Consider the following 13846-nt stretch of genomic DNA (forward strand, 5'->3'; position numbering starts at 1 on the left):
AGGACACGTCACAGAACCACAGCCCTACTGATGGTAACATCATACTTGAAAAAACACTTAGCCAGGCCAAGCGCAGTGGCTCACTCCTGTAATCCCAGCACTTTGGGAGGCCAAGGCGGGTGGATCACGAGGTCAGGAGTTCGAGATCAGCCTGACCAACATGGTGAAACCCAGTCTCTACTCAAAAGACAGCTGGGTGTGGTGGCGCACACATGTAATCCCAGCTACTCAGAAGGCTGAGGCAGGAGAATCACTTGAACCCAGGAGGTGGGGGTTGCAGTGAGCCAAGATCATGCCACTGTACTCCAGCCTGGGCGACACAGCAACACTCCGTCTCAAAAAAAAAAAAAAGAAAGAAAGAAAACAAACAAACAAAAAACATTTAGCCTCTATGAGCATCACTGTGAGGGGGCTGAGGAGAGCAAGAGGAAGGAGTTTGAAGCCAGTAAGTTCTGGCTAGGCTAACTATGCAACACAGTGCAGCCCAAGAACTTGAAGACCACAGGAGAATTGGCATTGGCTGATGCCAGGGAAACAACAGCATTCCTAGAAGAGCTCATAAAACAGAAAAAAGAAAGACTATCTTCCAGAGTAAATCTTCTATTGTCATGAATCAGGCATGTTCTAGAAGATGCCCAATGGTACCTTAGGTCACGAGTGCAGGAACTAGGGTTCGAGGCCTGGAAAGACCACCTTATTCTGGTGCTGTCAGGCCATGCATTAGTTCATGAGAACAAGCGAGGCTTTGTCTACTGAGCAATCACCAGGTTCTTTAGGACAAAAGCAAAACTTGCTGGCCTGTGTCCTGGCAAGAACATAAGAAGGCTTTCTTCTAGCAATGCTTCACTCCTCATGTGATGGAATACCTCAAAGAGAAGGGACTGCCACTCAAGGTCTTCCTCAGAATTGACAACACTCCAGGCCATCTCTCCAATCTCTTTGTTTTGCCTAAAAGAACATGCAAGTGATATTTCTGCCTCCTAAAACTACATCACTGCTGTGTCACTAGATCAAGGCATCATCAACTGCATTCAAGTGACTTACATCCATCTGACCTTGGCTGATTTCTTGGAGTCTTGATGCTAACCTTGAATGTGCCACAGTGGTTTTATTGAAGAGCTTCACAATTACAAATACAATTGTGCTTATTGGGAAGGCTACAGATGCCCTAAAGCCCAAGACAGCCAATGCATGTTACAAGCCATCATGGGGTAAGGGAGTCAATGATTTCAAGGGCTTCCCCACTATTAATGCAGTTATTAAGAATATGTAAAATGTTGCAAAAAAAAGTTGATGGAGAACGCTCTCTGAAATGACTGACGATGACGTTAAGGAACACACCAAAAAGCAAAGAGAAACCCTTACCAGCTAGGAACTTCAAAGTCTGCTGAAATCCACTACAGATGATGATGAGCTAGAAAACTTAGAAGACACAGAGCCATTGATTTGGACACTTGAAAAGTTTGCCACAGTTTTTCAGTAGGCAAAGGTGAAAGAGAGGTACGATCCTCAAAGATCCTACAATGGAACAAAGCTTTCACTCCACCCGAGAAATAACAACATGCCTATAAACACTGCAAGATTTTTTTTTTAATGAAGCAAAGGAAAACAACTAGCTTCCTATAGCTAAGCATCTGCAAAGAAGATGGAACATTCAATGGTTACAGATCTTCAGCCCTCAAGCCAAACAGATCCTAACATTAGTATTACATAGCCTCCTCAAATGAGTCCACGTCTATAATCACAAGTTGGTTCTTCCAACATAGATGATAGTCCTGATGGCCTGTCAAGATTCAAGTTAACCTGATGTCTCACTACTTACCCACAATGCCATACATCTAGTCATCTCAACACATCAAAACATTGGGCGCCACAGAATCGTCATCGTTATAATCACTATACTTGGGTTATCAAGAGAGAAGACCCAGGGTTTTGGTAAGTGTTAACACATTAAACAAAAGCAATATGTGAGAGTTGAAGCAAAGAAACTTCAATGTTCTGGCTGACTACACTATGTTGATAGGCTCACGATTACTGCATCTATACTGAAAATACATAGACTCTTTTCCTTATCATGAGTCCCTAAACAATACAATAGAACAACTATTTGCAAAGCTTTTACAATGCATGAGGTATTTTAAGTAATCTAGACATAATTGAGAGTATACAAGAGGATGTGGGTAAGTTACATACAAATATGTCATTTTATAAAAGGGACTTGACATGGCTCACGGAGTGCTGGAACCAATACCCAGCAGGTATCAAGGGATGACTGTACTGGAAACAAACTGAAACTACTTAAGGCTTTACCAAGTGCTTACATTCACAGGGTCTATCTCCAATGTGTTTCATACAAGTTTCTGAAATGAAATAAAATTAATAAATGCTTTCCCACATTCCATAAATTTAGAGAGAATGCTAGTGTGTCTTTTTATGTCTATGCAAGGAACTGAGAGAAGCAAATGCTTTCCCACATTCCTTACATTCATATGGGTTCTCTCCAGTATGAGTTTTTTCATGTCCTTGAAGAAAACGGGAATGAGTGAAGGCTTTACCACATTGTTGACATTCATAGGGTTTCTCTCTCATGTGAATTCTTCCATGTCGTAGAAAGCAAGTGAGCCAAGAGAATGCTTTCCCACATTCCTTACATTCATACGGCTTCTCTCCAGAGTGAATTCTTTCATGTACTTTTAAGTTACCAAAATGACTGAAGGCTTTCCTACATGTTTTACACTCATAAGGTTTCTCTCCTGTGTGAGTCCTTCTATGTTGAGAAAGGTATTGGAAACAACTGAATGCTTTCCCACATTCCTTACACTCATATGGCTTCTCTCCAGCATGAGTTGTTTTGTGATTTTGAAAGGAATAGAAATCAATAAAGGCTTTCCCACATTTGCATTTATAGGGTTTCTCTCCAGTATGAGTTGTTTCATGCCTTCGAAGAGAACTGGAAATACGGTAGGCTTTGCCACATTGTTTACATTTATAGGGTTTCTCTGCAGTGTGAGTCTTTTCATGTCTTTGAAATACACTGGGATAAACAAAGGCTTTCCCACATATCTTGCATTTGTGAGGTCCATCTCCAGTGTGCATTGTCATGTGTCTTCGAAAGCTTGAGCTATGAGATAACGCTTTCCCACACTGCTTGCATTCATAGAGTTTCTCTCCAGTGTGAGTTCTTTCATGACTTTGCAGTGAACTAGGACAATCAAAGCCTTTTCCACATATCTTACATTTATGAGGTCCATCTCTCGTGTGCATTACCATGTGTCTTTGAAAGCTTCCCAGATGATGAAACGCTTTCCCACATTGCTGACATGCATAGGGTTTCTCGTCAGTGTGAGTTGTTTCGTGTCTTCGAAGGGAAGTGGAAGCACTGAAGGCTTTCCCACATTGTTTACATGTATAGGGTTTCTTTCCAGTGTGAGTTCTTTCATGTCTTAGACAAGAACTGTAATCAGGGAAGGCTTTAGAACACTGCTTACATTCATACGGTTTCTCCCCAGTATGTGTTCTTTCATGTCTTAGATAGGAACTGTAAAAAGAAAAGGCTTTAGAACACTGCTTACATTCATATGGTTTCTCTCCAGTGTGCGTTCTTTCATGCATATGTAATAAACTGGGCCAAAAAAACGCTTTCCCACACAACTTACATTTATAAGGTCCATCTCCACGCTGCACTGCCATGTGTCTTTGAAGGTTTCCCAAAGAACTGAAGGACTTCCCACATTCTTTACAATCATATGGTTTCTTTCCAGTGTGAAGCCTCTCATGTGTTTGAAGTGAGTTGTGGTAACTGAAGGCTTTCCCACGTTGTTTATGCGTATCTGGCTTCTCTCCACATTCATGATACTCATGTGGTTTGTGCCCAGCACCAACTCTGATATAACAATTAAGGGATGAATGACCCATGGTGATTTCTCCTCTCATACTGCTTTCATACGGACCTACTCCAGGAAGAGTGTTCTTGGTCACAATACTATCTTGAATCTGGCTAGATGTTTCTCCACATTGACTTCCACCTTTACTTTCAACAAATCTCTCTAACACACGACATCTGTAAAAAATGGGAAATATATCACTAAAGGTCGGTCTATAAATCATTTTATAGGTATTAATAAGTATTGGATATACATTTTTAACACTATCATGCAAAGTGCAGGCTTCGTGTCCTGCTTGAACGTGAATGGATGGAATGCTGTGCAAGGTAACTCGACCCAGGTGTTCTCAAGACAATCACATTCATATGTGGATTCATAATATTGTTGCCATGGGAACTATTTTACAAACACTAAATAGCTATGGGACATTTAAGTATATGTTTTGGAGAAAATTTTCTAAGAATAAATAAATTTAAGCTAGGCTTGTTCATTTTCTTTGCTTCTTTTTAAATTTTCATGTCATTCTCAGAACGGCTCCAGGGACATATCTTTCTCTTGTGAGTATAAATTACCTTAGATTTTTCCTGGGATATCTGTATTGATCTTCAATGTTCTGGTCTTTCCATTTCATTCCTAAAAGGTATACACAGAAAAATCATTACAAATTTTTACAAAATTATAGACAAACAGTAAGATTGTGATGTACACTGCAATCGTTCAAAATGCACTCACTGAAGTACAGCTGACTCTTGAAAAACAGAGGTTTGAACTGCACAAGTCCATTTGTATATACATATATATATGAATGTTCTTCAGTCTCTGCTACCCAAGACACTAAGACCAGCCCCTCCTCTTACTCAGCCTACTCAATGTGAAGACAATGAGGATGAAAACCTTTCTGAGGATGCACTTCCACTTAATGAACAGTAAATATAGTTTCTCTTCCTTATGATTATCTTTTTAACACTTTCTGTTTCTAGCTTACTTTACTGTGAGAATATACGATGTAATAATACGACATAAAATATATGTATTAATCACTGCTTATGTGACTGATAATGCTGCCCATCAATAGTAGGCTAAGATGTGGACAAAAAGTTATATGAAGATGTACAACTGCTACAGGAGCTGGCACCCCTAAACCCTGTTTTTTTTTTCCCAGGGCCAACCATATCCCCTTTCCATATTCCAAATCTTTGAACAGCACGAATGACCAAGAAACAAATGTCTCCAATTAAATAAGTGGAAATGCGATGTCATCCTTACCTACACAATCCAGGTTCCTGATGGTTTCCTGCATCACATCTTTGTAGAGATTCTTCTGACAAGGACCCAGCAAAGCCCACTCTTCTCGGGTGAAGTTCACAGCCACATCCTCTAAAGCCACTGAGGCCTGATCCATCCCACATGTACAGAGGAGGAAGGGTGAAAATCACAGTACTGAGAATCTATACTCACTTCATAAATTTCACATGATGCTGTGGTTTCCAACCATTTTATTCAATGACATGGTAAACCCACTCTTATTCTCTGTCTACACTCACTTTCTCCTACACAGTAACTCTGAAGCTACAGTTAAACATGTTTGGTAAATTAACAGTGGGATAGAAACATGCCACTTGTTGGCGAACTGAGTCAGTGAATCACATAGCCTGGATCACCCCTAATGTCGATTTCCACAGTGGGTCTGCAGTCCTTGGCACGATAAAGTCCTACTACTTATTGTGCAAAAGGGAGTTACCATTAGCAGTGTTGAGACTGTGTGTCCTTACAAATGCTTTTTCACAAAGTTGGGCTTTTCGTGGTGTCTAGACAATGTATTTAGGGGAGGGCCCCAGGAGCGTAACTAATAATAGGGGTGGAGTGTGCCTAAATTGTTCATGCAAAAAAAATACAGTATTTCCTTAACCCCATCTTCCTTCTGAGAGTTTGGAATTTTGTTATATACTCAGCACAGGGAGTGCACCTGATCAGCCACTGCTAGGTTTGAATGGTTGTCCCCTCCAAAATGCACACTGAATGTTAATCTCCAAAGCGGCAGTAAAAAAAAAAAAAAAAAAAAGGGGGGGTTTAAGAGGTGATTTAGTCCTAAGGGTTTGGACCTCATGAATAGATTAATCCATAACGGGTGAATGAATAAATGAGCTATCTCATGTCCTTCTGAGAAGAGTAAGAGATCTGAGCTAGACACTCAGCTCCCTCACCATGTGATACTCTATGCCACCTAGGGACTCTGCAGAGTCCCCACCAGCAAGAAGGTTCTCACCAGATGCCCAGCCTTAACCTCGGACTTCCCGGCCTCCAGAAATGTAAAAATTAAATATTGTTTCTTATAAATTACCGAGGTTCAGTAATTCTGTTATGAATAACAAGAAACAGGCTAAGACAACTACAAAGAAACACTCTGGGTATTAGGTCTATAATGAACTTTCTGGGTAGATAACATTTCACATTTTGTTGCAACTTGTTATTTGGGGGATTTAGCCCACCCTATGTGATTATACTTACAGAGAATATTTGGAAGCTGGCAACTAGTTTCCTTTAGATCAAATGTACTGAAGTATGACAACAGACTGAGAAAAGATATTACACCACCTCAAAGGAAAAATTTTAAACATTTTCTTGAGTAATGCCAAATGGGAAAGAAAGAAGGGGAAAGACTGCACATATTCTTAGAAAGAACTAATGTCATCTCTCATGAATATTTATAATACTTACTAAGAAACTAAAACAAACCTTTTAGTAGTCAAGAAAAATTACATTACCAAATCTAATAGAACTCACAGTATCTAAAAAATGCTGAAAGCCTTCTTTTTGAACGCTGCAGCATTCAAAAACAAATAAAGGATTGTATTTGGCACCCCGTACTATTAACAGAGAGATAAATATATGTATAAAGAAAAATGAAAACTGGTAGAAAAGTCTTGTGGAGCTTTTATTTGTCCTTGGCCCAATCCCTCCCCCTATCAATGCCAGTCTTGAACACAGCAGCCTGAGTTCCCGGTATAGAACCCTGGACACTAATTCTAGAGACAGCAGATCAGATCTTATTTGCAAATTATTGCCTTGCATTTTCCAATCTGTATAAGGACTATCCCGAGGTCTGAAACAAAGCTGTCTTTTTTTTTTTTTTTTTTTTTTTTGAGACGGAGTCTTGCTCTGTCACCCAGACTGGAGTGCAGCCACACAACCTTGGCTCACTACAACCTCTGACTCCCGGGTTCAAGTTATTCCACCCTGCCTCAGCCTCCTGAGTAGCTGGGAGTACAGGCATGCTCCACCACATCCGGCCAACTTTTGTATTTTTACTAGAGACGGGGTTTCACCCTGGTGGCCAGGCTGGTCTCAAACTCCTGACCTCAAATGATCCGCCTGCCTTAGCCTCCCAAAGTGCTAGGATTACAGGTGTGAGCCACCGTGCCCAGCCAAGGCCCTCTCTTCTACTTTATCTACCATACAACACAATCAGGGTCAAATTGGGCAGGAACTGCATGAAAATGTTGCAAAATACACAAAAAGCCTGTAGCCAACTGCAAGAACAGACTATGATTAAGACATACAGTAGATCAACTAAGTCATGGAGAAAAAGAGCTGAAGAGAAAATGTCCTCCAGATATCAGGGTACTCAAAAGCACCCAGGTATCCTGGGGAATTGAGAAAGCCCCATGCATGCACAGTAAAGAACACATTTTCACAAAAGACACCGGAGAAGAAACCCTCATTTTCACTTCTGGCTGATCTGTAGGTTTAGTTAAGCAGAACATAAAGCATAAGTAGAGTATTAAACAGCCTGGCTAAGTGTTCAAGGGATGCCCCAGGCACAGAGCCATCCACAAAGACTGGAAGAGGTCAGGCTTTTGTATGCTTTATCTTTTTTACTAGCTCTAGCATTCAGGAAATCTCTGCCAGAACACTGGATGAACACACACTAAAGAACAGAGATGTCAGTTTCTACAACAAATAAGGAATACAGTCTGTGCAAACATACTTTGAAAATGTTATTAAACAAATGAACAATTACAGTCTTCAACACACATAAACAGAAAACAGTGAGGAAAGAAGAAGAATCCAGTTTTCAGAATTACCCCATTGTAACATTGAGATGTCTACTTTTCAACACAAAATTATGAAGAATACAGAAAAACATGAAAATATGGTTCATCAATTGGAAAAAATATAATTGAGATAAGCCACCTCTGAGAAACCTCAGACACTGCACTCACTGAATAAAAACGTTAAAGCAACTATCTTAAATATGTTCAATGAAGTAAAGGCAATGATGAACAAATAACTAAAAGAAAACGAGAATACAGATGTAGAGATAAAATAATACCTATTAAAAAGTAGAAATTAACTGGGCGTGGTGGCTCACGCCTGTAATCCCAGCACTTTGGGAGGCTGAGGTGTGTGGATCACCTGAGGTCAGGAGTTTTGAGACCAGCCTGGCCAATGTGGTGAAACCCTATCTCTACTAAAAAGGCAAAATTAGCTGGGCATGGTGGTGCACGCCTGTAATCCCAGCTACTTGGGAGGCTGAGGCAGAAGAATCACTTGAACCCAGGACATGGAGGTTGCAGTGAGCCGAGATCGTGCCACTGCACTTCAGCCTGGGCAACAAGAGCGAACCTCTGTCTCAAAAAAAAAGGGATAGAAATTTAGCCATATAGAATTTATGCAGCTGCAGGGTACAACTAAAATGAAGACATCATCACAAGTGTTCAACAGATGTGAGCAGCCAAAAAAAAAAAATCAGTTAAAATGATGATAAATGAATTGAAATTAATCTAATAGGGAAAAAAAAAAGGAATGAAACTGAGAGAACGTGTGACTGGTGTACTTGTCTTGCCAATAATGTTAAAAGAAGTTCATCAGAGAGAAGAAAAATGATACAGGTTAGAAACTCAGATCATACACACACACACACACACACACACACACACACACACACACACACACACACACAAATATACACATATGCATATATATGAAGAGCATTAGAAAATAATTCAATGAAGGCACAAAAATTATTTCCTTTTCTTATTCCTATTGGATATCATAAAGGTTTGTTCAAAAAATAATATCAACAATGCATTGGGTGGTTATAGTTTATAATAGGGCAAATGGATGACAGTGATGTTAAATTGGGTGGGAGGGAGGAATGCTGAACACTGGGTTATATGAGCATTACCCCAAAAGCCAGTACAGTGTTACTTAAAACTGAAGGTCCATTTGTTGTGAATGGTTTACTCCAAATGCTAGGGAATTCAACAATGAAATGTTAAGAAACAACAGCCTGTCACAGTGGCTCAGCCCTGTAATGCCAACACTTTGAGATGCAAGACAGGAGGATTGCTTAAGCTCGAGTTTGAGCCCACACTCAGCAACACAATGAGACTCTGTCTCTACAAAACATGTAAAAAAAAAAAAAAAAATTAGCCAGGTGTGGTAGCCTGCACCTGTAGTCCCACCTACTCAGGAAAGCAAGTAGGGAGGATCTCCTGAGCCCAGGAGTTGGAGGTTATAGTTAACTATGATTGCTCCACTGCACTCTAGCCTAGGTGATAGAGCAAGACCCTGTCTCATAAAAAAAAAAAAAAAAGGAAGAAAGAAAGAAACAAAGAAACAAGTACACTTACCATACTATTAGAAGAAAATACAATCATATAGACTCCTCAGTTAAAATAAAAGGAGGCAGAAAAAGGAAGTTGAAAAAAACCGACAGGATAACAAATGTAAAACAATTATATATGTACACATGAATCCAGGGATATCAATAACCACTTTAAATGTGTATTATATGAATATACCAATAAAAGAAGACAAGGACTGACAGAGTAGAATAAAAAAAAAACAAGATCCACCAACGTGTGCAAGAAAACTATTTTTTTATTCTCTCAAGAAAACTATTTTAAGTAGAAAGACACAGGTACATTAAATATAAAGGTATGAAAAGATATACTCCATTCTAGCCCTAATCAAAAGCCATATGGGGCTGGGCATGGTGGCTCATGCCTATAATCCCAGCACTTTAGGAGGCCAAAGCTGGCGGATTGCCTGAGGTCAGGAGTTCGAGACCAGCCTGGCCAATATGGTGAAACCCCATCTCCACTAAAAATACAAAAGAAAAAAAAAATTAGCCAGGCATGGCGGCACGCACCTGTAGTCCCAGCTACTTGGGAGGCTGAGGCAGGAGAATCACTTGAACGCAGGAGGCGGAGGTTGCAGTGAGCTGAGATCGTGCCACTGCACTCCAGCCTGGACAACAGAGTGAGACGCTGTCTCAAAAAAAAAAAAAAAAAAAAAAAATTGGTCTTAGCTGGAGGTGGGGGCATTGGCCTCAGGCCTCTCTGCCATAGTCAAAGCTACTCTCTTACTCTTCTATGCTTTACATGGATATTTCAAAACAAAATACTCATGTTTGATGAATCCAGGAAAATCACTCAAATTCAGTGTTTATGTCTATGGGTGGGAAGGAAATTGTAAGGCACTGATATTTTATACCTCAACAGGAAAAGCCCAAATACCTATCCCTTCCAGACAAGGAATGTCATTTAATTACTATTTCCATGATAGTAAGTGATATAGTTAAAAATAATTATATTTTACTTCTTTAGCTGTTGGAAAGTCCTGTCCCACAGAATTTAGCATTCATCTGTCAAACCCATATAACAGGAACAGAACAGATTTCTCCATTGTCCCAAAATCTCCACCCTTTTAAAAAGGAGAACTGAACTTTTGTTAAATCATTTTAATTAAATGTACCTACTACACCTTCTTGTAAAAATGTATTCCTTTTTTGCAGCCATAATGGAAGAGGGTTTTTTCCTTGGTAGTAGTTATACTACTAAGTCCTGAAATTCCATCTGAAATCATCCAAAAAAACAAACACTCCTGAGAAACATACTACACAAGCTCTGGGGCAAAAAAAATAAATAAAGGTTTTTAAAAAATGGAATAGAAGATTACATATACCATTTATATTCTGAAATCCAACTCTTTCTAGAATTACTGATACAATTTATTTTCTGAAGTCCAACTCTTTCCAACTTTGGGTATACTTTGTCTTCAAAGTATACAATAACAATCTCTAATCATAGGATGTATTTTAAGGTTAATCAAAAATTTAGGCTGAAAAGAGTAAACATATCTTTTCAAGCTAACAAACTCAGGAATCAGCAGTGCTGACTGGAACACAGAAAAGTCTAATGCAACAATCAGGGTGGGTCATCCTATCACCTGGGACATCCCTTAACCCTCTTCTGGTCATCACCCTCCCAGGAGACACTGCCTTGTGTGCTTTTCAGGATCTTGCACTACCTCAACGGGCAGGTTCTCCAGTCCTTAGATATAACTTTCTACCTTTTAAGTCTGAGAGAGTCCAGGAAGCAAAAATCATTTCTGTTTTTTTTCCTGTGGAATATGACCATGAAATTGGCTGTTCAGTCATGTGTCTCCAAGGAATGGAAACTAGGGTTGGGAAGAAAAGGTGAGTGTCCCAGGAGTTAGCTTTTTACAGGAATTATATACCAGAAGATTCCTCCCATCCCAGTGGATCCAGTTGCTCCCCAGGGGGCCCCACCCCCATCTCAGGCTGTCCCCTGGGAGGAGTGACCCAGGGGATGATATTCACTAGACCCTCCAAGAGACTTGGCAGCTGTGGACATCCATTTTTTTTGAGACAGGGTCGGCCTCTGTTGCCCAGGCTGGGATGCAGAGGCACGATCATAGCTCACTGCAACTTCAAACTCCTGGGCTCAAGCCATCATCCCACCTCAGCCTCAGGAGTAGCTGCGACTACAGGTGCCAGCTACCAAGCCCAGCTAATTTTATTATTATCATTTATACTAGAGACAAGGTCTTGCCATGTTGCCCAGGCTGGTCTGGAACTACTGGGATCAGGCAATACCTCTGCCTTAGCCTCCCAAGGTGCTGGAATTACAGGAATGACCCACCGTGTTCAGGAACCCAAAATAATTCTTTCAAGAAAAAGCCATACATTGCTAGCTGAAAACAAGATGACAAACTAGTGAAATATCGCCTGGGGGCCAAACAGTTCATACTGTTGCTGTGAATTAAGGACAGAAGGTTAGCCTGGGGAACCTTGGTTTCTCTGGAAACCAAGGTTAGTCTCTGGAAACCAAGAGATTTGCTGCCAGCCCTAGGAGGAGTTAGGATGAGAGAACACAGAGGTGTATTTGAGACCCTGCTGCCCACATCTCTGGAAGACTCAGAGGGGAAACGGTCGCCCTTGGAAAGAAAGAAGGCACTGAGGACCACGGAGACCACAGCTCCTCCCACACACAAACCCCACACACGAGTCTGGATTCTGCCTGGTGACTCGTCGTCACCGTGCAGCCTCCTCACCGGGTTCACACGAACTGCGAGCCAGGCTGGAGGCGAGATTGCAGTTAGATATTAACCAGGTGCCCTCAGCCCCGCTGCCTCACGGGGCCGCCTCCCTGAGAGTCAGGTCACAGCAGACGCTGACCGCCAGCTTCCCCATTGTGCCTGGGGATAAGATCTCTGAGAGCTGCTCAAGAGTCGCCGGAGTTCTGTCTCAGATCCTGAATCCCAGCGGAAAGGCTGGCGCCAACCAGGTTGAAGTCCCCACGAGGGAGCCCATTCAGCAGAATGCGGTTTCTTCACCTCCTGTCCCAGGATTCACCCCTCACTTCCCCACCAACCAACGACCCTACACCCAGCCGCCCCCGTCCAGACCCCAAATCCCTCAGGGAGGCGGATCTGGGGTGTCCTCCCCTCTCTGGCTATTAAACCGTTTCTGCTGCAGCCCTCAGCGTCTCGGTGCAGTGAGTCGGGCCGCGAACCTGTGTTGGTTACAGCCGCACAATCTCGGGAGACGCGAGGCTGAGGGCGCGGAGCTGCCCAGAGAGGGCGCCGGGGCCGCAGTTGCCGCGCAGGAATGGGACAGGACGCCCGGGGTCCCGGCTGCAGGCCCAGCCCCACCCTGCGGCCGAGGGCCGACCTACGCCAGGGGGACCCGGGTCCGTAGATCCCGAAGTCGCCCGTGGGGAGGCCCGGGTCCAGCCACAGCCGATTACGGCCGGTTCCACCCAACCCCTCCCCCGCCTCGGGACGCCGGCCCCGCACACGCACCATTTCCCGACTTCCGCGGTGTCCCAGGTCCTCCGGACGGCTCCCGCTGCCAATGCGGGTTCCCGCGGGACAAAGGCTGCCACAGAACTTCCAGGTCGTCTCTTAGCTACAGAGCCGAGCACCGAGCGCCCAGCGCAGGTGGGTGGAGGAGACGCCGCGGGCTTTTTCAACCACACACTCCTCTGGGCAGCGCGACTGATTGACAGTTCCCACGAACCCGCCCCACGGCCCTGACTGGATACGGCGTCAGGTCCCGCCCCTTGTGGACTGATTGACAGAAGAAGCGATCTTCCACAGCTGAGTGGAGCCGGATGAGCAAGTTCCTGACACAGCTCTTGGCAGGGCGGGCTTCCTCCCGGCACTTTGATCTGAATCCTCCCGAGGGATATTTGCACTTAAGTGGAATTTCCTGCCTGTACTCAATAGGACCTCCTGCTTCTTCCTCCTGGACACGGACTGACAAACCAATTATACTTTTTTTTTTTTTTCCCGAGAGAGAGGAGAGAGAGGAGAGAGAGAGAGAGAGAGAGAGGGAGAGAGAGAGGGAGAGGGAGAGGGAGAGGGAGAGGGAGAGGGAGAGGGAGAGAGGGAGGGAGGGAGGGAGAGAGAGAGAGAGAGGGTCTTGCTCTGTCGCTCAGGCTACAGTGCAATGGTGCGAGGCTCACTGCGACCTCCGCCTCCTAGGTGGGTTCAAACAATTCTCCTGCCTCAGCCTCCCAAGTAGCTGGGATTACAGGTGTGCGCCACCACACCTGGCTAATTTTTGTATTTTTCAGTAGAGGCTGGGTTTCACCATGTTGGCCAGGCTGGTCTCGAACTCCTGACCTCGTGATCCGCCCACCTTGGTC

General features: G+C 43.0%; 1 protein-coding gene across 2 annotated transcripts; it reads right to left on the reverse strand.

The window, feature by feature from the left end:
• Window positions 1-1570: 1570 nt before the first annotated feature.
• Window positions 1571-13384, reverse strand: LOC101133993 (zinc finger protein 799). 2 transcript variants are annotated; one of them, XM_031004505.3, is made up of 4 exons: window positions 12999-13384; window positions 5151-5277; window positions 4457-4517; window positions 1571-4060 (listed from the first exon to the last, which is right to left on the reverse strand). In XM_031004505.3, the coding sequence occupies exons 1-4, from the start codon at window positions 12999-13001 to the stop codon at window positions 2419-2421; spliced, it is 1833 nt and encodes a 610-aa protein (XP_030860365.1). In that variant the 5' UTR covers window positions 13002-13384; the 3' UTR covers window positions 1571-2418. The 2 variants fall into 2 exon arrangements, with proteins under 2 accessions (XP_030860365.1, XP_004060125.2); XM_004060077.4 differs by lacking the exon at window positions 12999-13384 and having other exon boundaries at window positions 5151-5301.
• Between the last annotated feature and the right edge of the window lie 462 nt (window positions 13385-13846).

This window comes from Gorilla gorilla, chromosome 20 (assembly GCF_029281585.2).
Source record: "Gorilla gorilla gorilla isolate KB3781 chromosome 20, NHGRI_mGorGor1-v2.1_pri, whole genome shotgun sequence".
Taxonomy (NCBI): domain Eukaryota; kingdom Metazoa; phylum Chordata; class Mammalia; order Primates; family Hominidae; genus Gorilla; species Gorilla gorilla.